We start from the raw sequence: 23,073 nt of genomic DNA on the forward strand, positions 1-23,073 counted from the left end.
AGAATTGAAAAGAGAAACTACAATTTGTAAAAACTGGCATAAAGTCTACCAAACTTTGATAACACAAGAAATTATCTAAGCTCAAACTCAATGCTAGGTCAATTAGATGCATGTTTCAGATCACAGACTGATCTAATGCTAATTCTGCATAGGTTCATATGTCATAAAGACACTGGCTGTATCCACAACTCTCTAGTTTCCAAGTTTTCACCAATCCATGCCAAAACAACCCAAAATTAACTCCAGGCCCCAAACTCCTTTATATACCCTTTCTTTGGAGATACCCACAGCTCCTACTGTATATACTCCCTTAGTGCAGCAAGCTAGGTATTATATATAATAGCTTTGTTTTCATATACAAAGGTCATGAAGCCTATATTCCATACACAAATGCCTAACAGAATATTAAATAAAACCTATCAGTCATGGCAATTTTATTAAACAAATAAAAATGTATGAATTTGAAGATATAAAGCTGACAGCCAATCTGTTAATTGAAAAACTTATCTTTAGAAATACTAACTGCAAATTATTTCTCCATATGTAAAAATGTATATTTGATATCTTTTTCAAAAAGTTCACCACATTTTTGATATAGTTGATTTTAAGTTAACTCCCCTAGGAAACCACCATAAAAATAAAAGATTATAAATCCAACGACATTTGGCACATTGTTGTTGTGAGTACACTTTATTTTTAAGTAAAAAAAGGAATTATAGCCAAAACAAAATGTTTTGCCCTTTGAATATTTTAAGCTTAAGGAAGAAAAAGTCATTAATAAGGAACATATTTGCATTTTTCAGTGTTTTTTTAATTTTTTGTAAAGATTTCAATTAAGCTTCACAGTCAAAAAGCAGCTTCTAAACTTAAGTTTCATCCTTTTGACTTCATGCTTTTAAATGGAGTCATTTCTCTTCAAAACATGACAAATTTCAGAATCCATAAAAATTATTTTATTCAAATTATGTTTTCCAAAAGAGAGGGTTCTGTGCTAGTCGTCTTTGAAAGTTTTCATACCTACAAAAGAAAAACATATTTACAAGAAAATTGAAATAGGATCTTTCATAATCTGCTAAATTACTTACCAGAAAGCAGACAACCTCACATGTCATTTCTCAAAAGCTAAGATAAAAAGACCTAAAAAGCTAAAAAGTTAATCTGGAAGTTTACTCTTATAAAAAGATAGCATGACGATTTAAGTATGACTGGCTTGTATCAGAATACAAATCATAATAAATTTTATTAATTGTTTATCTTCTGCAAGTCTGAGAGCTAAAAGGGTAATACTTTTTAATGGCTCATATCCACAAGGAAAAATCAAATCTAACTTGTCCCTCATTTCATAGATGAGTAGATGAGAATAATTTGCTCAAGGTCACATAGCTACATCAAACAAAACTAAACCTACTATATATCAGTGCTATCCAGGCTACACCATGCTACCACTTCTCAAACTCTGTGTATCCCCTAACCGCTGGGGTATTCAAGTGAAAAGAAATACCTAAAAACAGAAACATGGGAAAGCTGCGGAAACAGATTTATTAATCATTCATGTACAGGGTGCAATATAAACTACCCTGATATCTTAAACATGTTTAACTTTAGATAAAGACTTTCTAAACTTAACAAAAAAAATTTTTGCTTGATATTTCAAGCCTCCTATATAGTACTTATGAATATTTAAAATTTTACAATCCTTAATTGTGGTCCCTAAAACAAAGGCAACTGTATTTTCCTGTCTTTATAAATTCAAAAAATGGCCACAATATAACAGATTTTAGGTGAGAATCACTCCTGATCTAACACCAAATAATACTTTTTAATGACATGCAAATATTAATAAGTGCTGATGCCCACAATAACTGAGTACATTTATATGTCAAAGAAGAAATACATTCACAGGCAAAAATTATATTTAGTTACTAAAAAAGCCTTACTATTAGAGATACAAAATTTCCCGTACCATTTCAAAACCACATTTGCAGGAATGAACATTTCAGACGGACTTGGTGTCATCTGGGCCTGAGAAACAGCAAATGATGAAGCAAAATTGTAGAAGTTGTCCAGCATCTTTTGTGTGAACTGAAAAATTAATAATGAATAGATTAATGGATTATAATAAATTCTCCATGTAGACCTTGTATTTTTAACTAAAAATGATGCCAAATTAAGTAGGTGATAATATGGGTAAATGTAGTAACCACATTGTTTTTTCATGTGAAACCTTCATAAGAGTGTATATCAATAATACCTCAATAAAAATTTGAAGAAAAAATAATATCAAGGTAATTTAAGACAAGAGACTATCATTAGGTATTTGAACTAATATCAGAGTTTAGTAAGATCACTAAAAGATAAATTTCAGGGAGAAACAGAATCAACAGTAACCCCCCACACTAGCAACAAAAATTTTCAAACATAACTTTAAAAAGATCAAATTCAGAACAGAAACAAATTCTGTAAGGTACTTAGGAAAAATGTTGAGGTTAGCTGATAACAACTTTTTGTAGAAAATATTTTAAGACTGTGTGGAGAGAGAGGGAAGACAACAAATGAACGGACCTATACACCATGTTCAGTGGGAAGATACAATGTGTTCATGGGTAGGGCAGAGGAGTAAGGCTTAATGTGGCAATGGCAACAATTCTCCCCAAATTAAACCTATAAATCCACTGTCATATCCAACTAATTTCCAAGGAGGTTTTTCATGGAACTTGACAAGCTGATGCTAAAATTATGATGAAGCATACCTAAGCCTATTTTGATGGCTGGGAAGAGGGACCTGGCCTAGTAGGTATTAAGACTTCTACTGGCAAAGGGACAGGCAAATAAACTACTTGGAACAGAAGAGAGCACCCAGAAACAACCCGAAGCACATGTGACAACATGACATACAACAAAGATGCTGTTACTCAGAGTGAAAAAAAACAACAACAAAAAAAATGGGCCAGTTATTCAACTAATGGGGCTAAAACAATTAGTTTTCCACAGGGAAAAATTAATTTAATTCCTTTCCCAAACCACACATAAACAAAATTGAAAAAGCAAGACATTAAAGTTTTAAGAACTATAAAAGAATGTAACATCTTCATGTGTCAGAGTAGGGAAGGATTTCTCAAATACAAAAACCCACAAATCAGAAAGGAAAGAATTGATAAACCTGTCAATGTAAAAATACAGTATGTCTTTATGCAAAAAAAGGCACTATAAATAATATTAAAAGACAAACAACATGTTGGGAAAATAAATTTGCAACATATATATAACAAAGGATCACTGATCAGAAAACAGTAAAAAAAAAATTGGATAAAATATACAGTCAATTCTTATTAAAAAAATACAAATACAAGGCCAAAATTTGAAAAGTGCTCAACTTCACTTGCAATCAAAAAATACAAAGAAAAACAACAGTGATATTCTATTTCACCCATCAGTTTGGCAAAAATCTAAGGTTTGATAAATACTAGTGAGAATGTATAAACATCTATCAATATAGAAATGAAAAAAAATCCAAAACTGAGGCTCATTCATACAATGGCATACAATTAAAATAAACTATATCTATTCCATGTATCAACATAGATAAATCTCTAAAATTTTTTGAGTGAACAATAGCACGTTGTAGAATTTATATAGTATACCATTTATATCTATTTTTAAAACATACAAAAGAATAAGTTAACAAGAAGGAAAAACAGAGGAACCAGAAAACAAGGAATTCAAAACAGAAGAGTAATAAAAGGAATTTCTACAGTAATGGTAAAAGAAAATAATACCTTGACTATAGCTATGCAACATACTCAGAGAATAATCAGTCCACAGTAAAACAAAAGATTTCCAAGTTTCCAAGAAAAATTTAAAATTGCTATATTTAAATATATTGATGGGAATTTACACTTGGCAGAATTTGGGCATAAATAAGAAATGGAAACAGAAATCCATGCAAAGGAAAAAATGAAACATTTATTAACCAGGAAAAATGAAAAGTTATACAAGAAAAGAAATGTAATCATAGTACTACACAGGGGTCAGTTCTGAAAAATATTTACCTGGTCATAATAGTAACAACTGAGTATTAATTTAACAAAAATCTGTGCTGAACGGTGGGAAGAAAAGACCTCTCTGTACACGGGGGAGCAGGGAGAGTAAGAGAGCTCAATCATGTTATGTATCGGTAAGTCGATGGAAAAATACCTACAACAGATAAAGAACGATCATACTAAACAAGTTTTTTCTGACACATGGCAGTAAATAAAGGAAGAAATAGTTTTTAAAAAATGAGAAGAGGTTGAAAGTGATTGCTTCTGAGGAGGAAAGTTAGAACAGAATAAAGAGGTATAGGATAGCTGTTTTGCATGTAAAACTTTGACTTTTTAAGCCATGTACATGTCCTACTGATAAAATCTAAAATGAGAGTAACTAAGAGTAAAAATCTGAAACATGTTTAAACACACAAATAGTATTGTACATATTTTGTGGGCATATATGAATGTTTTTCTTAAAGTGCTAAAATATATGGATAGGAAAGATATATAAAGTTAGAAGAGTAGCTACATGGAGAGGAAAGAAGAAAACCACATCAGTGGACTATACCTGTAATACTTTATTTATTTACTTTTTATTAGTAGCAAATATGGCAAAACATAACAGTTAAATCTAGGTGGAAGACACATGGAAGTCTTTGTATATACCCCTACAATGATAGCTCTATAAGGACAAGTATTATTTTGTCAACCTATTTTTATCTATGTGCTTAGAAAATGCCGGTACACAGTAGATATACAATATTTGTGGAATGTACTTTTGTGTATATTTAAAATATTTAATAATATGTTTAATAAAAAATAGATATGCTCTATAAAAAAGGCTAAATAATTTATAGAGAGTAAATTCTTGATCCCCTCCAAGGATAACTTTGGTATGAATTTCCCAGGCATTTTTCTAATACCGTCTTTACTATAAGTGCTGCCCAGCAAACCCATAAGGTTTTCCTAGTCCATTCACCCTCTTCCTCTCCCAGAGGACTTATTTAATAATCCTTTGTATTTAAATTTCCAATACTTCCTTTCCCCTCAGCTCAGATTGATTTTTAAATTGCCATTATTTCTGGTAAAAAGCATGCCATATTTTACTAAATGTCCCTATTTCACTGAGCAAAGAGAAGGAAGCAAGAGAGAACTGGCACATGTTCTGTACCCATATATTCATTACTATCAATACTACCCATTATTCCAATACGCTTCCATTCCCTAGTCAAGGACACCGCTTCAGCAATGCTCCCTGCTCTCCTGCATTATTAATTTTCTCTCCAATGCTTCATTCCTGTCAGTCAAACATGATATATGTCTCATTAAAAACAGGAAAATAAAATTCCTTGTCCCCACAGCCCCCTCAGGAACCAAACCATTTATTGCTGTCCTTTATAACAACACTCAGTGGGAGTCACCTACATTCACTGTTTCCATTTCCTCCTTTGTAATTACTTAAACTCAAACTCCGCTTCTACCTTTCTGATCTCTTGACAGTTTTAATGATGTCTACCTTGCTGAATCCAGTGGTTAGTTCTCAGTCCTCATCTAACTTGAACCATCAGCAGTGTGATACTATTGGTTACGTCTTCCTTCTTAATAACCAGTCTTTGCTTGGTTTCAGAGCCACCACCTCTTGGGTCTCCTCCTACCTCAGGCTCCTCTTTTCCTTTAATTTCTGCTCATCTCTTAAGCTTCTCAACTTTGAAATGGCCCTGAACTCAGTCACTGGCCAAATTTTCTATTTATAGTTCTCCAGTGATCACAACCCCTCCAAAACTTTAAATACTATCTCTACACTGATGACTCCCACATTTTTTTCTCTACCCCAGTCCTCTCTTGAATTCTAGACTTGTTATCTCCAGTTGGCTGTCCAGTAGGCATCCCACAGCATGACCAGAATTCAACTCCTGATTCCACTCCCAGCCTGTACTTGCTCTTTTCACAATATTCCTGTGTTCCACAATATTCCAGTTCCTCAAGCCACATCCTGGGGGGCCAGAGTCGATGTCTCTCTTGTCTCAGATCTTCCATGTGATCCATACTGTCTCCATCTTCAAATTATCTCCAGAAATCAACTACTTTTCATCACTTCCACTTCTACCTCTCCACAGTTCCCTCACTCAAGTCATTATTGTCCCTCATCTGGATTTTCACAAGAGCCTCCTGATCTTCCTCCTTCCATCTTTGCCCCACTAGTTTCTCTCCCAAGATGCAAAACAGATCCTTTTAAATTGTTAGATAATCTTACTCTTCTGCTCAAAACTCTGTTTTCTCTTCTAAGCAGAATATAAGCCAAAGCTCTTCTAAAAGCCAGTGCAGTCCCATATGATTTTATCATGCAGCCACCTCCCCCATAATCTGTAACCTCATCTTCCAATTCTCACCCCTGTTCATTCCACTCCAGGCAAAGACCTTCATGTTATTCTTCAAACATAACAGATGTCTACCTTAGGGCCTTTGCACCAGCTGTGCCTCTACCTAAATCATTCTCCCCTTCAGGCCTTTGCCATAACAGAGGTTAAAAGTCAAGCCTTATAGAATTATGTCACTTTAAGCACTGTGAAGACAAGGATCTTGATTATCAGGTTCACAACTCCATACACATAGCCTAGCACACTAACTGGGGGAGGGAAAGAGGAAACACTGATACTTAAAACCATTTTTAAAAAACACTTTGAGTATTTTATCACTATACAAACAATTCTTACCAAAGCATTTATAAATTTAAAAATAACTGTAAAAGAAAGGAAACATAAAATATCCACGGAATAACTAGTTGTCAACTTATGTCATGTATGTTTACCATCATTTTTACATGTTCTCTACCATCAAGCTGATTTTGAAGGTATAGAATATGATTTTTCAATTTTTTAGAAAATAATGAGATTTTTTCATTGCATTACCTGAGTGAATGAGTCAACTGAGGACACAGCAGCATTACCTACAGGGGTTTGCTGAGCCAGACTGTCCAATAATTCCACTGAAATTCCAATCTGAGCAACAGATGGAGTTCGGACAATATTCATGGCTCCAAAAGGGTGCTGGCTTCCTTCTCCTGAAAGAAATTAACAGGTGCCATGTGAATTTCAAGTTTTACTTGTATCCATATAAATACATGAAAACCTCTGATTTATATGCACTAAAAAGTTCTGGTACATGAAAGTTTGTCTCTTTTCAGATAGGTGTAAAAGGCTACTAAGCTTTTACCATATTAACAAATAATAAGAAAACTAAAACTTTCCCCACCAGAAAATAGCTGTTACTTCTCTAAGCTTATTAAAGTTACTAATACCTGGAAGTGGAAATTAGCAGAATGAGAGAAAAATAAATGAATGAGAATTAATTAGATAAAAGATTCTCAATGCTAACTCTGAGGGAAGGATTTTTAAAGTTAAAATTTTTAACATTTTTAGAATTAGTTTTAACATTTTCTGATAATTCTGCTAAAGATTTTTAAATTGCCATTATTTCTGGTAAAAAGCATGCCATATTTTACTAAATGTCGTGAATCACCCTACTTGACACTTGATACTGTTATCAAATAGGCAATAAAGAAATTTGCAGCTTATTCACAGAATATATTTAGTAACTTTCCCCATTCATTAAAAAAGAATCATCACATACATATCTGAGACTGTAAGTGCCACCTAACTTACATGTGGAAAATACAGGCCAATTTTATTAATCTATGTAAGACATAATCTGAAGTCAATCTGATGAAGGAAAAAGAAATTCATACAATGAGTAGATTTTTGGATTAACTGTTTTTATGTAAGACTATAAAATGTTTAATCAAATACTGATAAATAAAAATATATAGGAAAATACACATTCCTAATAACTAGAATATTCATTGCAAGTGTCCAAATTTTTTTATTTTCAAGCATATGGAAACTTACAAATGAATTTTTCTATACTTTAAAAACACACATACATGCATCACTAAGTATGATTAGTTTCAGATAATTTCAGTATTTTTTAATTGTTTTAATTTCCACGTATTTGTGAATTTTCCAAATTTATTTCCACTATTTCTATTTTCTATCAATATGGTCAGAAAACGTATGTTATATTTCAGTCTTTTAAAATATCCTGAGATGTATTTTGTGGCCAAACATAAGATTTACCCAAGGAAATGTCCCATATGGACTCGGGAAGAATGTATATTTTGTTGTTAGGTAGAATGTTCAATGTAAGTCTGTTAGGTCTACTTGGTTTATACTGTTCAGGTCTTCTATTTCTTTGATGATCTGCTCATTACTGAAAGTAGGGCATTATAGTTTCCCACTATCATTACTGAATTGTTTCTCCCTCCAGTTCTCTCCGTTTTTGCTTCGTTTATTTTGAGGCTCTGCTGTTAGGCACACAAAAGTTTGTAATTTTTATATCTTTTTGACGGATTGACCCTTTTATCTTATAATGTCCTTTCTCTCTCATAATTGTTGTCTAAAGTCTATTTAGTCTTATTTTATTAGCCATTCCAGCTCTCTTTTGGTTACCATTTGCATTTATCTTTTTTTATCCTTTACTTTCAACCAATTTGTAACTTCAAATCAATAGTTGGATCATGCATTTGTATCCATTCGGCAAATCTCTGCCTTTTAATTGGAGAGTTTAATTTTGTGTTAAATAGATGCTTACTAATGTATATTTTAATTCTCATCAATTCTTTTACTATAAATATTTTGTTATTAGTGGTTGTACTGGGGATTACAATTAAATCTTATTTGTAACAACCTAGTTTGAATTAATACCAATTTCGGTAGTATACAGAAGCCTTGCTCCAGCATAAATTCTCTCCCTTATATTGTTATTACTACAAATTACATCTGTATACATAATATGTTCATAAATCACTATTTATGGTTTTTGTTTTATGCAGTTGTCTTTTATATCAGACAGGATAAAAAGAGTTACAAACACTGACTTTTATAATTACCTATTTAATATTACAATTACCAATGCCTTTACCTGTGTTCTTTTTTTCTTCATGTCAATTCTTATTACTGTCTCATGCCCTCTATTTCAGCCTGAAGGGCTGCCTTTAGCATTTCTTGTAGAGTAAGCCTTCTAGCAATGACTCTCAGTTTTTGATTATCTAGGAATGTCTTCTTTTTTGGTAGTTTTGATGGAGAGTTCTTGATTGGTTCCTTTTTTCTTTCAGTACTTTATGCTGTCCTACTACTTTCTAGCCCCCATTGTTTCTGATGAGAAATCAGCTGTTTTGTTAAGGATTCTTGTATGTGATGAGATTCTTCTCTTGCCACTTTCAAGATTCCCTGTCTTTGACTATTTGTCTTGACGTGGAATTTATCCCACTTGGAGTTTGCTGAGCTTAAGTGTGTATATTAATAGTTTTCATCAAATTTAGAAAGTTTTGGAGCATTATTTCTTCAAGTATTCTTTCCATTCCTATTATGCATATGTTGGTACACTTGACAGTGTCTCCTAGGTCTCTAAGGCTCTGTTCATTCTTCTGCATTCTTTCTGCCCCACAAATTAGATATGTCAATTGCCTATCTTCAAGTTTGCTGATTCTTTTTCTGCCTACTTAAATGTGCTATTGAAACCCTCTAATCAACTTTTCATTTCAGTTACTGTATTTTTTTAGCTCAGTCTCATATGTTTAGTTCCTTTTTATAATTTTTCTATTGATATTCTCTACTTGATGATTCATCATTCTCTTGATTTCCCTTACTTCTTTAAGCATATCTGAGACAGTTTACTTTGTCTTTGACAATTAAGTCCAAAGTCTATGCTTCCTGGGGAGTTTTTCTTCATTTCTTCTGTGAAAGGGCCTTATTCTTGTTTCTTTGCATGCTTCATAACTTTTTGTTGAAAACTGGACATTGAATATTACAATATAGAAAATCTAGCAATGTTTTCCCCCTCCTCAAGGTTTACTGTTACTTTTGTTGCAGTTGCTTCCTTGTTTAATGACTTTTTCTGAATATTGTGAAGTCTCACTTTTTCTGCCATGTATGACTACTGAAGTCTCCATTCTATTAGCTTACTGGTCAGCCAGTGATTGAAAAGAGATTTACTTAAAAGCCTAGAATCAAAAAATTTTTCCCAGTCTTTGCATGTGTGTTGTGTGTGGGGACATGCCTTCCATACTCAGCCAGGCAGTTTACAACACTGCCTTAGCCTTTACTTCCTGCTTATGCAGAGCCTCAGAGTCAGCCAGAGGTGAGAGCTTAGGAACTTGGTGGGTCTTCCCTGAGCATGTGTACAGCCCTGGGCACATGTGCTCTTTTAGATTCTCAGGAATTTCTAGGTTAGAGAATTCAAAACCCTTATTCCCCAAAGTATCACCTCAGGCAGCAGTGACAAATACATATCTGCCCACATTTTTGACAAACAGTCCCAGGTTCATCACTTTAGCACTGGAAAAGTTCCAAGGCAGGTGAGAGAAAGGCAAATCTTTTGAATCAAGTCTTCCAGAGAGCCACCAGACATGTCAAAACAAGGTCATTACAGTTTGTTGTGAATGAGGTCCATTCTGCTCCCTCTGTTACCCATGCCAAGAGCATGGGCCGTTATTCTCAGGCTACCACTGACCAGGGTAAGTTAAAATGCCACAAGCCTCACTGTTCTTACTGAGATTCAGTGTTTTTTCCTGATTAAATGTTCCTTTGGTTGCTACAAGCTTTTGGTTAGTTTACAGTCCTCAAAAAGCTGATTCAGACAGTTTTTGTCAATTTTGTTGCTTTTGTGGAGGAATTGACTTTAAAGCTCCTTACTCCATCATTTTAATTGTTTCAAATGTACAACTAAGTACAGAAAATACAATGCTATTTATCTGCGTAACAGGCTGCAATAATCTAAATAAAGGAAAAATGTTTAATACAACCTTCTAATGCCTTAGTTATAACCACCACCCAGGGAGTGATCTGCCCAAGCAGAAAGCCTTGTCATCTCTAATCACCATCTTTTATCATACACATGCTCTTGGCAAATAAGTGATACCCCTAAGTGAAACTGGCTAAGATTCACTGTAAGAGGTGGGACAAAGGAACTATTTCAACTTCTTCATTTTAAAGTTCTCTAGAATTAAGACAACTTAAGAGAGAGAAAAAGACTCAAAATTATTCAGCAATCTTTATATATTCAAAGAGATCCATCATGCAATTAAATCATTTCTTTAGTCACTCATTCTCAAAATGGCCTTGACATGGCAGTTGATACCTCCAAGTACAAAGATTTTTGCTTGTAAACAATAAAATAAAATACTGAGAAGAAACACTGGAACATAATATACAAAATCACAGTTATTGTTTAATTTTGGATCGATCTTAATTCATGAGAGCAAAAGAAAAACAATCAGTTACAATGAGTCCTATCTTCAAAACCTAAAAAACAAAAACAGCAGAGAAAGCAAAGCATTCGACCTGGTCTTAAAAAGAATACATGATAAATTCCTCAATAATATTCCAGTAGTAAAATCAGTTGCAAATTTTTAAGGCTGTTTCTCAAAGTGTCCCTCTCCTTGATGTAAGTCAAGAGCCTAACACAAGGCACAACTAACTCAAAGGAAGAAATCCTATAGAAACTAGTCCTATACTATCAGAATACAAGAAAAAGCAGTTATCATTTACTATCTGGGTCTAATGGACTTAAAAAAAAGAAAAAAAATTTACACACACACACACACACATACATATACATATATATTTTTTAAATCGTTTGACCAAAATATTCAGAATAAAAAGATAGTGAAAAATGACTTCATTAGAATTTCTAGTAAGGAATGAAGTACAGCAAACCCATATACTCATTCCACATTTCCCACATTTTCCAAAATGGGCCACTTTCTCTGAATATAAGTGTTGATCACCTGTCATAGTTAAATGTGGAACATATCCATCTTATAAATGTGACACCTGATTTTTAAACATATCTCTAACAGGTTGGAGCTTATCTTACAAAAGATTACAAAAGTAATCTTCTAGTTCTTTTTCTGAAAATTGCACTGTCAAAATACAATAACTGAAACTTTGAAATTTTGAAACTTTTAAGGCTCATAATTAATTGAAGAAAGGATGGTCATCTTCTTTGGACCATAATTTGCAAAATATTTTAATTTTTAAATTTATAAAGATTATTCAGAATAATCAATCCAATTTTCTTTTTTACATTTCTACATCTATTGCCTTCCAATCACCTCTGTACACACACCTACTTTCAACAATGTCCACTTACAAACTGTATCCATTCCATTTTGGAACACAAACATAAGATATGAAAGAATACCAGTGCATATCCTTTTACCACATGTCCAATATTTTGTCACAAAATGCTGTGCATTAATTCCTCCTTGTTGAATGAGTAAATGGGAAGGACATCGTATTTTCTTTTGGTCCTCAGAAATACACCATTCAGTCATCTGGTTTTTATTTTAAGAAAATTCACCTAAGAGAGCATTATCTGAAGAGTCACAGTCTGATTATTTTGCTTTATGATCAACTTCCCCATCATTAGTATCTAGAATGCTGTTATCTGCCTCTTTGTATTATTTGATTCATGCAATAATTGTGAAACTTGTTTCTATCAATTTTCTTCTTTGCCATTATGAACAAAATGTGAAAAATTATTAGTTCCCCATCTGTTCAATAAAAACAAAAAGCAGATCATAAAGATGGTGTCTCCAGTCTCTTAAAAGATTACATAATCCTTTGGACAATGCAGTATGAAAACAGTAGGATAGTTCAATGGCAAACTAATGTGCACAGGCCAAATATGGTCTACAACCTATTTTTGTATGACCTGCAAGGTAAGAGTGGTTTACATTTGTAAAGAGCTATTTAAAGAAGAATACACCACAGAGACCACATATGGCCCACAAAGCCTAAAACATTTACCATCTTACCCTTTATGAAAATGTTTCCCAAACTCAAAGTAACTCCATCATTCTTCTGCTTCGTTATTTCAGCTTTTTTGTAATAGTTGAGAATAACTGCTATGTAATAACAACATAATTCCTTGGATGACATAGCAAAATGTTCAAGATATAGGAAAAGTCAGTCAATAATAACCTGAAATGCATATAAGATTTATAAAACAGTCCAGTGAAGTCATATGGTAATTCAAGATAGAATGAGTTTTAAAAATATGTAAACCAATGTTCTCTCTGTTCTGTGGAAGACTTCTAAAAAATAAAACTCAAGAAGTATCAATCTTTCTAAGAGTTATAAATGCCCAAAAAAAGAAACTAAAATTTAACTAAACGTGAGTCCATTGGTTAAAATGTTGTAGGTGTGTATGGCAGCAAAGATGAGGACTAAAGAAACCAACTGTGCCAAAAATAAGTAATTCACTAAGAAGTGAAATTGGAGTATGATATATGCTAAGAAGCTACATAAAATGGCTTAATTATGCCTGCTTAAAAGCCTTCTTGGTATTGAATATAAATATTTAAAACTCAAATATGCATTTCTAAAATCTCTTTGCTTGATTTCTTTTGATAGCCTGACAACCCTGAAATTATATTTTTCACCCATGCATAGTTCAAGAGCAACATGACTTTCAAAGGTTTATCAGAAGTATTTTAAACCAAATAAAAATGATAACAAATCAGACATTGTAATATGTCTAGAGTTTGGATGTCTGAAATGTATTTAAACAAGAAATATTTACCCAGTACCTAAAGTCCATTTCTGTGCTTTGTACACTCTAAAAGAATAAAGCAAAAGATACAGTCTCTACTCTTAAGGAGCTAATACTCTAATGGGGACCAACAGTCACTTAACCTTTCTGAATAGGTTTAATTTTCTGGGTGATTTTTAAAATCCCTCCAGGAGCTGTCTTTTTATGACTTTATAAAATTGTAATAACCATTTCTTGAGTATCCACTATGTACCAGACACTATTATGCATTTTGCATTCATTACCTCTAATGCTTGCAAAAGCCCTTGCACTATAGGTTATTACGTCCATTTTACTTGGACTCTCCTCTAAGGTTAAACAGCTTGGTCAAGGTTATACAGCTTGCAACAAGTATCACTTAGGATTCAAAATGAGTCCACCAAGCTCCAAAACTGATGCTCACTCCAGTTCATTATCCCATTTATACCAAATTCTGTGGTATGAACTCTTAACTGATTTTTTATTCATTACTTACTTCACAATAAGGCACATGAGAAAGCAAGTCAAGAAATGTCAGAAAGTAAAAGGTTCCTATTCTGCCTCACTAGCACCACTTCATGTGAACAAATAGTAGCATCTTGAGCTTTGTCCTTTTTAATACCCTTGACAAGCTCAACCCAATTTTAAGATGAACTAAAATAAGTTTAATAAAGTTTTTTTTCCTGGCAACTGAGCTAGATTAAAGTAGAGGAGACCATATAAATCTTGTGTTGAGAAAGCCAAAGCAATGACATTAAAATACGGCAGCAAGCCCAAAAAGCACAGAGCAGAACTATAAAGAAGCAATTCAAATGATAATTTATACCAAACTCTAATTTTAACATTGCTTGAAAATTCCTCTTTGGTGCTAAGTCTTTTTTCATGGGTATTTTTAATGTCACTGTCTTGACAAACAAAGAAAGGCTGAACAACTGTGCAAGATTAAAGACTACAGAAGTATGACAATTAAATGCAATGCAAGATCCTAAGGGGATCATAAATGGAGGGAGGGGGAAACTGTTATAATCATTACTGGGAGAATTGGCAAAACTTTAATGCAGACTGTGTATTAGACAAGAGTATTGTATTAATGTTGAATTTGCTGAATTTGATAATTATACTGATTTTACAAGAGAATACCCTTCTAGGAAATATATGCTGATGTATTTAGCAGTAAAGGGGCTTGATGTCTACAACTTATTCTCAGAAGTTTCAGGGGAAAAAAATATATATGTGCATACATACATATGCAAACTTAAAATAAATAAAATGCGGCAAAACTGATGAATGTGGGAGAATGTAAGAAATTCTTTACACTATTCTTGTAATTTTCCTAATTTTAAAATGATTTCAATATAAAGTTGTTTTAAATCACTAATGTAATAAAGAATTTTAAAGTATCAGACTGATGATTTAAGAATTTCATTCCAAACTAACAATACCTTGTAGTTAAGTCCTGGGCAAAAAAAGAAAATAAGGTAAAACCTCAATATAGGATGCCTAGTTTACTCTGAAGGCTTGAAACAAAATATTAACCTTTTCTCATAACAAGGGTATTCTACAAAGCTCTACCATATTCGTTACCCTATTTTATTTACATAAATATACAACTTTCTTCTTTATACCACAGGTAATTCAAGTAATCATTTCTTACTCTTCTATTAGGTATAATCACATATTAAAGTGCTGTAGACACAATAAAAAATATTTCTGACCTAATATCCTACTCCTCCACCTGCTCTTCCAATCTCGGCCTCTTCTGTTTCCCATTCTCCACATAATTCTCCACTGCAGATGTCACTGGGCTTCCTCACCCTGACTGAGGAATTGAGCCATTTCCTCATTGTCTCTTGAAACACTTTACAAATAGTTTACCTACAGAGAAAAGGAAGGTTTTAGGTTGAACTTTGTGTGTATGAAAGAGTATGTGGATGTGGCTTATATAAATTCTTCAAATAGTATATGAACTCCAAAATATACCTTGATAATAAGACATATGCATATAAACATGCATAATACAAATTCATTCAGTACTGTATTTCTGGTAAAAGACATTGCTTCCACCTTCCAAATTCAGAATCAAAATTTTAAACCTTAATCTAAAAGATACTATACTCATGTTCCTTATTTATCATGAACCAAAACTTCTTAAAGTTACCATTACATGACATCTCATTATTCATAGTTGTTATAGGTTTTAACAGATGTTTAAATTATTATAAGTAGACACCAGCATTTAGTTGACCTACTATATGAATGCTGAGTTTTCTTATGCATCTTACAGTTTAAAGATACTACTAAGGCTAAATACCACTTTCAGAACTCAGATAAGACATTTTAAGAAAAAAATTCAAAAAAGCACTGTGGAAAAATATTCATAAACTATGAAATCTGATAATATTAATATCACAGAACTAGAAATAAATACTTAAGTATGTATGGAAAATGAATTTCTAATTCATATTACAGATACCTTTTGTACATCAAAAAAAAAGAGGCCTATCTCCTCAGTGAAAGAATTCACTGAGATAATTAAAGATGTAATCCAGTGAGAAAATTTCCAGTACAACCTGGACCTGATCATGAAATGCTTCTCTGGAACAGATTAAGTCAAATCAAAGGTGAGTAAATAATCTTTTCTGTCTCTTCTATTCAACTCTGAAGGATGTGAAAATTCTGAACTTCGGGAAAATATGCAGAGTATTTATAATAGACCTTTAGGCTTCCTATTATTTGTACCCGACTCTTTCACATGCTATTAAGAGTTGCAATGTTGAACTTCAGTTGCAAGATGAGAACAGACATAGATATCTTTAATTAAAAATAAATCACCAAAATGCAATTTGCCTTAGGGCTCTGATGACTATATTCAGAATGTCACTCAGTGGACTGACACAGCAAAGAAAACTGGAGATGAAGGCCTATAAAAATGACCAAATCCAGTTTCACAGTTGTCGAATATAGATGTTTATTTTAATATTAATGCATGGTTCACTGGAAAAAGTTAACAATATGTATCATAATCCCTTGAGGAACCACTAAAATTACCCAATGGAAAAGAAAGCCAAGGAAAAAAAAAGGCAAAAGCAAGATAAAAATTTTAAACTAATATTAAATATTAACAGACTAAACTCACTTTTTAAAAGGCAGAGATTGTAAGAAGAGGATTTAAAAAAAAGGCAGCCCCTAACTATACACTGTTTACAAGAGACACAGAGATTTATGTCAAAGGTAAAAGTGCAGGAAAAATATAGCATGTGAACACTAATCGTAAGAAAGGTAGAGAAGCTATATAAATTTTACACAAAGTAGACTTCAAGAAAGGAACATTAGCAGAGATAAAGGGCATTTTGTATTGATGAAAAGACCAATTTATCAATCTTACACATTCATAAAATAGAAGAGAGAAATAACAATTGTCATGCCTTTTATTGCTTTTTCTTGCCTCACTGCACTCTTATACACCTACCTATTCAACATGGTGCTGGAAGGCCTGGGCAATGCAATAAGGTAACAATAAGAAATAAAAAGCATAATAATGGAAGGAAAGAAAAAGTATTTTTCAATGACATTGTGATTCATCTATATAGAAAAGCCAAGGAAGCAACTAGAACTAATAGCTAGTAAACTTGTAGAACTAAATCAGTAATTGCCTGGGGTGGGAGTGGGAGTGTATTAGGTGGGGGAGCTGGACAGGCAAAGCACAGAGAATTTTTAGGGCAGTGAAAATATGCTGTATATTATAATTATGGATATATGTCATTACATATTTGTCCAAACCAAAAGAATGTACAACACCAAGAGTGAATCTGAAGGTAAACTATGGACTTTGGGTGATTATGATGTGTGAATGTAGGTTCATCCTTGATAAAAGAATGTACTATATTCTGGTGAATGATATTGGAGGAGGCTATACATGTGTAGGGGAGAAGGATATGGGCAATCTATGTACCTTCCTCTCAATTTTACTAGCAACTTAGAACTGCTCTTAAAATATAAAGTCTTAAAAAAAAATCAACTATACTTCTATGTACTAGGAAAAGACAACTGGAAATATAAAGAAATGTACAGAGATTTGGGAGAAGAAAGCCAAAATGTCCAACAAGGAATATATAATCAAACCCTAACTTACCAATGAAATGAAATGAAATACTATGCTACCACTTAAAACAGGCAGAAAAAGGACCATATCTTATATTCCTGTGTTTCTGAAAGCCTTTTAATTCATGTTACTTTTTCTTTTTAAATACGTATAAAAATCTCACCTTCTATTTCCACCCCAGCCCATCTGAAGATAAGAATGTGTATTTCTCATTTTACTTGTAATAGAAAGGGAATGAAGGAAAACTAAACATTTAATACTTTTTGAACACACCAAAATTTCATAACTCATTATGAAATAATATGAAGCAAAAATGGTAGAAAATAGCATCTACAAACACATCAACTCTATAGACCTATAAAACAATGGAAAAGAATGTGAATGTAGTTTTCTCTTTAAATTTACTTTGAGAAAACAGAAGACCTACTACACTTAGAATAGTGAAATAAAAATCTGAGTATCTAGGTCCTAATCCATGCTGTACTTTAGGAACACTCTGAAACTTTTCAGATCTCAAGAGTCTCAACAGTAAAATTAGAGATTAAGTTATTTTTAGGGCCCTCCATTCTGATATGCCATGGCTTACTCTGTTATTATACTTGGCAGTGATACGTTCTATTAGTTTTTATGTAGTACCAAGTACACTGTACCTTTATTACGACTCTCTAAACACTGCCATGAAAATCATGATCCATCATTATCCAGTCAGTACCCTTTTTCCAGTCCTCCTATACCACTTGTTTTAAAGGCCATTTTAATCCAGGAATTCAGCTCCACTTCTGGAGTTTCTTCTACAGAAACACAGTGCTAGAAAATATGTACAATGATACATGTAAGAATATTTATTGTGGCATTGCTAATAAAACAATAAAAAAATGGAAAGAACCCAAATTTCCACCAATAGGGATTAAATCAATTACGGTATTGCCATGCAACTGCTGTTTGAAAGAGGTAGATCTATAAATACTACCTATAAGTCATCAGACTCTTTTCTGAGCAAAATAACTTCTCTGAAATCCAGACTCTCGAAAACCAGAGGCCAGTAATACCCACTTCTAAAAGTTGTTATTAAAGGATAAATAGATGATACTTGTGAAAGCCTAGCACAGTGCATTGCATAAACAGATATTCAATATTACCTTTTCCTTCTATCTTTCAATCATTATAAAATATTCCTAACTGGTTTATTTGGCTGTATCTCAACAACATTCTCCAAGCCATCCCAGACAATGATTTACCTAAAACATCGTTTTTAGTAGTATCATCATTCTCTTGCTAGAATACTTGCCTACTAAAAAAAAATGTAAAACTCACTTCACATAACCATCACACAACAGTGCCATTTTACCTTTAAACCTTGCCCCCACAACATGGCTCCCAAACAGGAGCCTATCGTACCACCCACTAAGTCTGCTCCTCACTGTCACCTGACGGTGTAACTTTGATCATCTCCAAATGTAATTCCCATCCTCTCACTTCCACCCCATCCAAACCTATTCTTATTTCAAGTGCATACTGCAGTCTAAGCTTCCATAGATCCATTATCAATTATCTCAGATCACTAATCTATATCCTTTGAACAGTGTCTTGGAGTTTTAATATTCACACACACATACAGATCCTAAAAGCAGTCAATCAATTTGAAACATAGGTACTAAGAATGAAACAGATCCAAGTTCAATAATTATTTGAGGAATGAGATAATATAACAAAGTCTTAGCCATAAGCAGGTATTTTTTATTCTTATTTAATGGAAATATATAAGATAATTCATAGTATATTTTCCAAGCTCTCACAATGTAATAGGCAACTGAAAAAAACCTGGGCAAGGTTTGCACAATATAATAAAACTTATAACCCATAGGCTTGAAAGGGCCTCTCAAAGCTTCATACAGCAAAAGACCTATAGTGTCTATAACTACTCACTTTCTAATATATTAAGTTGCATAAAACAAATTTAAATTTTGTTAATACTCCCTTATATGTGCTAACCTGAGTTGGCATACACATCCTATAAAGCAAAAAATCTCTTTATAGAACTCCCAGTATTTCATAATTTATACTAAGTTTTTGGTTAAATTTCTCTTCTACATTATGAAAACCAAAGACAACATCTAAATACAATATTGAAAGTGATTCACGTAAACTTCCAAATTCTCCAACCACCACATCTTACCTCCTAAGCTTGTGGGGTTTTGTTTGTTTTTAGGATTTCTACATTCCATGTCAGTAGGTAGATAGGTAGGAAGGGAGGAAATGAGGAAGAAAAGAAGTTTCTTCTTGTTTTTTTAATATCCTTCTCTTCATTTTATATTTTTCAAGTTTAGTCCTTAGTTCTAACAATCACTCCCAGATTGTTTCAGCATCAACCTAAAAATGTATTCATAACTACTTCTCTGAACCCAAGAGTCACAAAGAATCTTCTCTCAATCAAAACAAAACTCAGCAACTGGTTTCAGGACCCCCTACCAACAGCAATTTTCCTAACAGAGCTCTGTTGACCTTCCCCAACCAAAACTGTTCTGGGCAGTTAAGAAATCTTTGACTATTCAGCAGATAACCACAAACACTGCCAAAGTTTAACATGAAATTTGCTTCACTAACTTTCTACCCTCCCTGCTCCCATATTATTCTGCTTAATAAATTCTCAGTTCGATCACAACTGCCTGGAGTTAAAAGTCCCTTCCATCCCGTCCTGATGTGCTAGTTAAGTTTGCCCAATGTAATAAAACATACCTCTACACTTGAAGTGGTATCTCAAAGATTCAAAAACAGAAACCCATTACAAGTCTACCTGTTTTTATATTCCATTAAAATACCATTCCCTAATATGAACAAGTCTTGTCTTTTACATATAAATTAATAATTCTAATACTTTAGACATCCAAAAGTGCTTTTCTGAACAACTTACTAGTAAAGAATCACCCAAAATATTTAATAGCATTTTACCATCCGCTTCATGGTTATGTGCACTAAGTCTCTAAATACTTTAAGCTGCTTTGTCTTTAATAAAACATTGTGCTTTACCCATCACAAACAGTGCCTTGAAAACTTGTTTTCATGGATAAAACTACCAGCTGCCACGTTAAAATGGGAATGATGAAGAACTATTTATTTTTGAAAGGAAGGAGAATAAAAGAACTAGTCATATATCACAATGGAAATAAATCACTTTCTTGTACTGAATCAGGTTGTTACTATGGGGTTGTATTTTAGACTGTTTTATCTAACTGCACAACAGAAAACACATCTCAGTTCATTATTACTGTTAAAATCTGGTTATAGCAATTGGATTAACTTATTTCTGATTGCTCAATTTTCTCCAGATTGGATGAGAAAACATAAGAAGGGAATGTCTAGGTTCTTATGATCACAAAATGCAACCCTCATCGCCAGCCTCCAACCCTTGGGTATAAAAAGAGAGCAAGGAAAAGATAACGTAGGGCAATGAAAAAGGGACAGGTGAAAGCATTTTTCACTACTCCTAGAGCATCTCCTGTGGTATTACAGTGATGATAAAAGATGAAAAAGAAATGTTGTACTCCTACCCAATTCAAAAACTTGGCAAAGTTGGGGCAAAGAGAAGAGAAGGAAAGGTGGGTATCCAATTGACAATTTAATTGGTATGTCTCCAAAAATAACCAATAGGTCCTGGTCTACTGACTAATGGCCAATATTCACCTTAATCAATGCATATGAGTCTGGGTACAAAATAAGCCTGCACTTTCCAACTATTCAAAAGGTTAACTAACCATTAGCTGGCTACCTACCTAACCATCAAAAACCACCAGCTAAAACAGCAAAAACCACCATTTTGTATTTAAGGCACTGCTATCATGTGCCACAGGCTCCTCAAACCCAAATGAAAAACACCTCATTTTCCCCCCAAATTAATTGCTTCTCTTCCTTTATTACTTATTACTATATTTTCCAGTATCCATCTACTCTTACAGCATATTTTCTACTTAGTGATTTATTGTTTAAAAAAAACTCTAATAGTAACTATTTCTACTTCTCTTCTTTTTAATTCAATACAGAAATACTCATTTATGTTTACTATATTTTACTTGAAAATGGAGCAGCTTGAGGACTCCCCATTTCTCAACTTGAGAACTTGCAAGTAGTATCAAAGTGAACACGCTTGAGGATGGATCCAGAACAATGTGCCATTACTTTGTCTTTCAACAAACAGTGCTGCAACAGTTGGATATCCATTTGCAAAAAGAAAAAAACTGAACTTCAGTCCATACCTTGGACTAAATACAAAATTAATTCAAACTGGATCCCAGGTATAAATGTAAAATCTAAGTGTAGTAACTTTTAGAGGAAAACCTTTATGATCTTGGGTTAGCGAAAACTTCTTAGACTCAACACTACAAACACAATCCAGAGAACAAATTGTAAAAGTAGAGTTCATCAAAATTAAAAACTTCTGCTCTGCAAGACACATTGAGAGAAAAGACAAGCCAAAGACTGGAGGAAAATATTTCAAATCACATAGCTTATAAATGATTTGTATCAAGAATATATATGGAAAAAAATAAATATATATGGAACTCTCAAAGCTCAGTAATAAGAAAACCTCCAATTGAAAAAACAGGCAAAAGATCAGAACAGTTACTTCACAAGGAATATATATACATAGCAAATAAGCACACTGAAAAAATGCTCAACACCATTAGTCATTAGGAAAATGCAAATTAAAAACACAATGGATACCACTGCACACCTATTAAAATGCCTAAAAATGATCATACCAAGCATTGGCAAGGACGTGGAGGAACTGAACTTTCATACATTGCTGGTTGAAATGTCAAACGGAACAACCATGTTGGAAAATGGCTTGACAGTTTCTCAAAATGTTAAATATGAGTACTGTATAATCCAGGCTTTCCATTCCTAGACATTACCTAAGGGGAAAGAAAAGCATATGTGCATACAAAGATTTGTACATAAATGTATACAGCAGCTTTATTTTTGAGCCAAAAACTGAAAACAAACCAAATATCCATCAACAGGTGTATGGATAAACAAATTGTGAAACAATGGACTACTACCTAGAAATTAAAAGGAATGAAGTACATGCTAAAACATGGATGACTCTAAAAACAATTAGGCTGAGTGAAGGAAGCCAGTCAAAAAAAGAATACACACTGCTTAGTTTCATTTATGTAAAACTCTAGAAAATGCAAACTATTTTACAGTGACCGAAAGTAGAGCAGTAATTGCCTAGGGTAAGGAAGAAGACAGATAGGATTACAAATGAACACTAGAAAACTTTTAGGGGTGATAGATACGTTCACTATTTTGATTGTG

At 33.2% G+C, this 23,073-nt stretch overlaps 1 protein-coding gene across 1 annotated transcript in view; it reads right to left on the reverse strand.

Moving 5' to 3' along the window:
- Positions 1–789: 789 nt before the first annotated feature.
- HIKESHI (heat shock protein nuclear import factor hikeshi) overlaps positions 790–23,073 on the reverse strand; it is a 31,130-nt gene continuing 8,846 nt past the window's right edge. Inside the window, exons 3-5 of the mRNA XM_017652879.3 lie at positions 6,935–7,086; positions 1,964–2,082; positions 790–1,017 (exon numbers count right to left, since the gene is read on the reverse strand). Coding sequence (XP_017508368.1) covers positions 963–1,017; positions 1,964–2,082; positions 6,935–7,086 — 326 coding nt within the window. The 3' untranslated portion in view covers positions 790–962. The remainder of the gene's footprint in view (positions 1,018–1,963; positions 2,083–6,934; positions 7,087–23,073) is intronic.

The sequence above is a fragment of the Manis javanica genome, chromosome 11 (assembly GCF_040802235.1).
Source record: "Manis javanica isolate MJ-LG chromosome 11, MJ_LKY, whole genome shotgun sequence".
Classification (NCBI taxonomy): domain Eukaryota; kingdom Metazoa; phylum Chordata; class Mammalia; order Pholidota; family Manidae; genus Manis; species Manis javanica.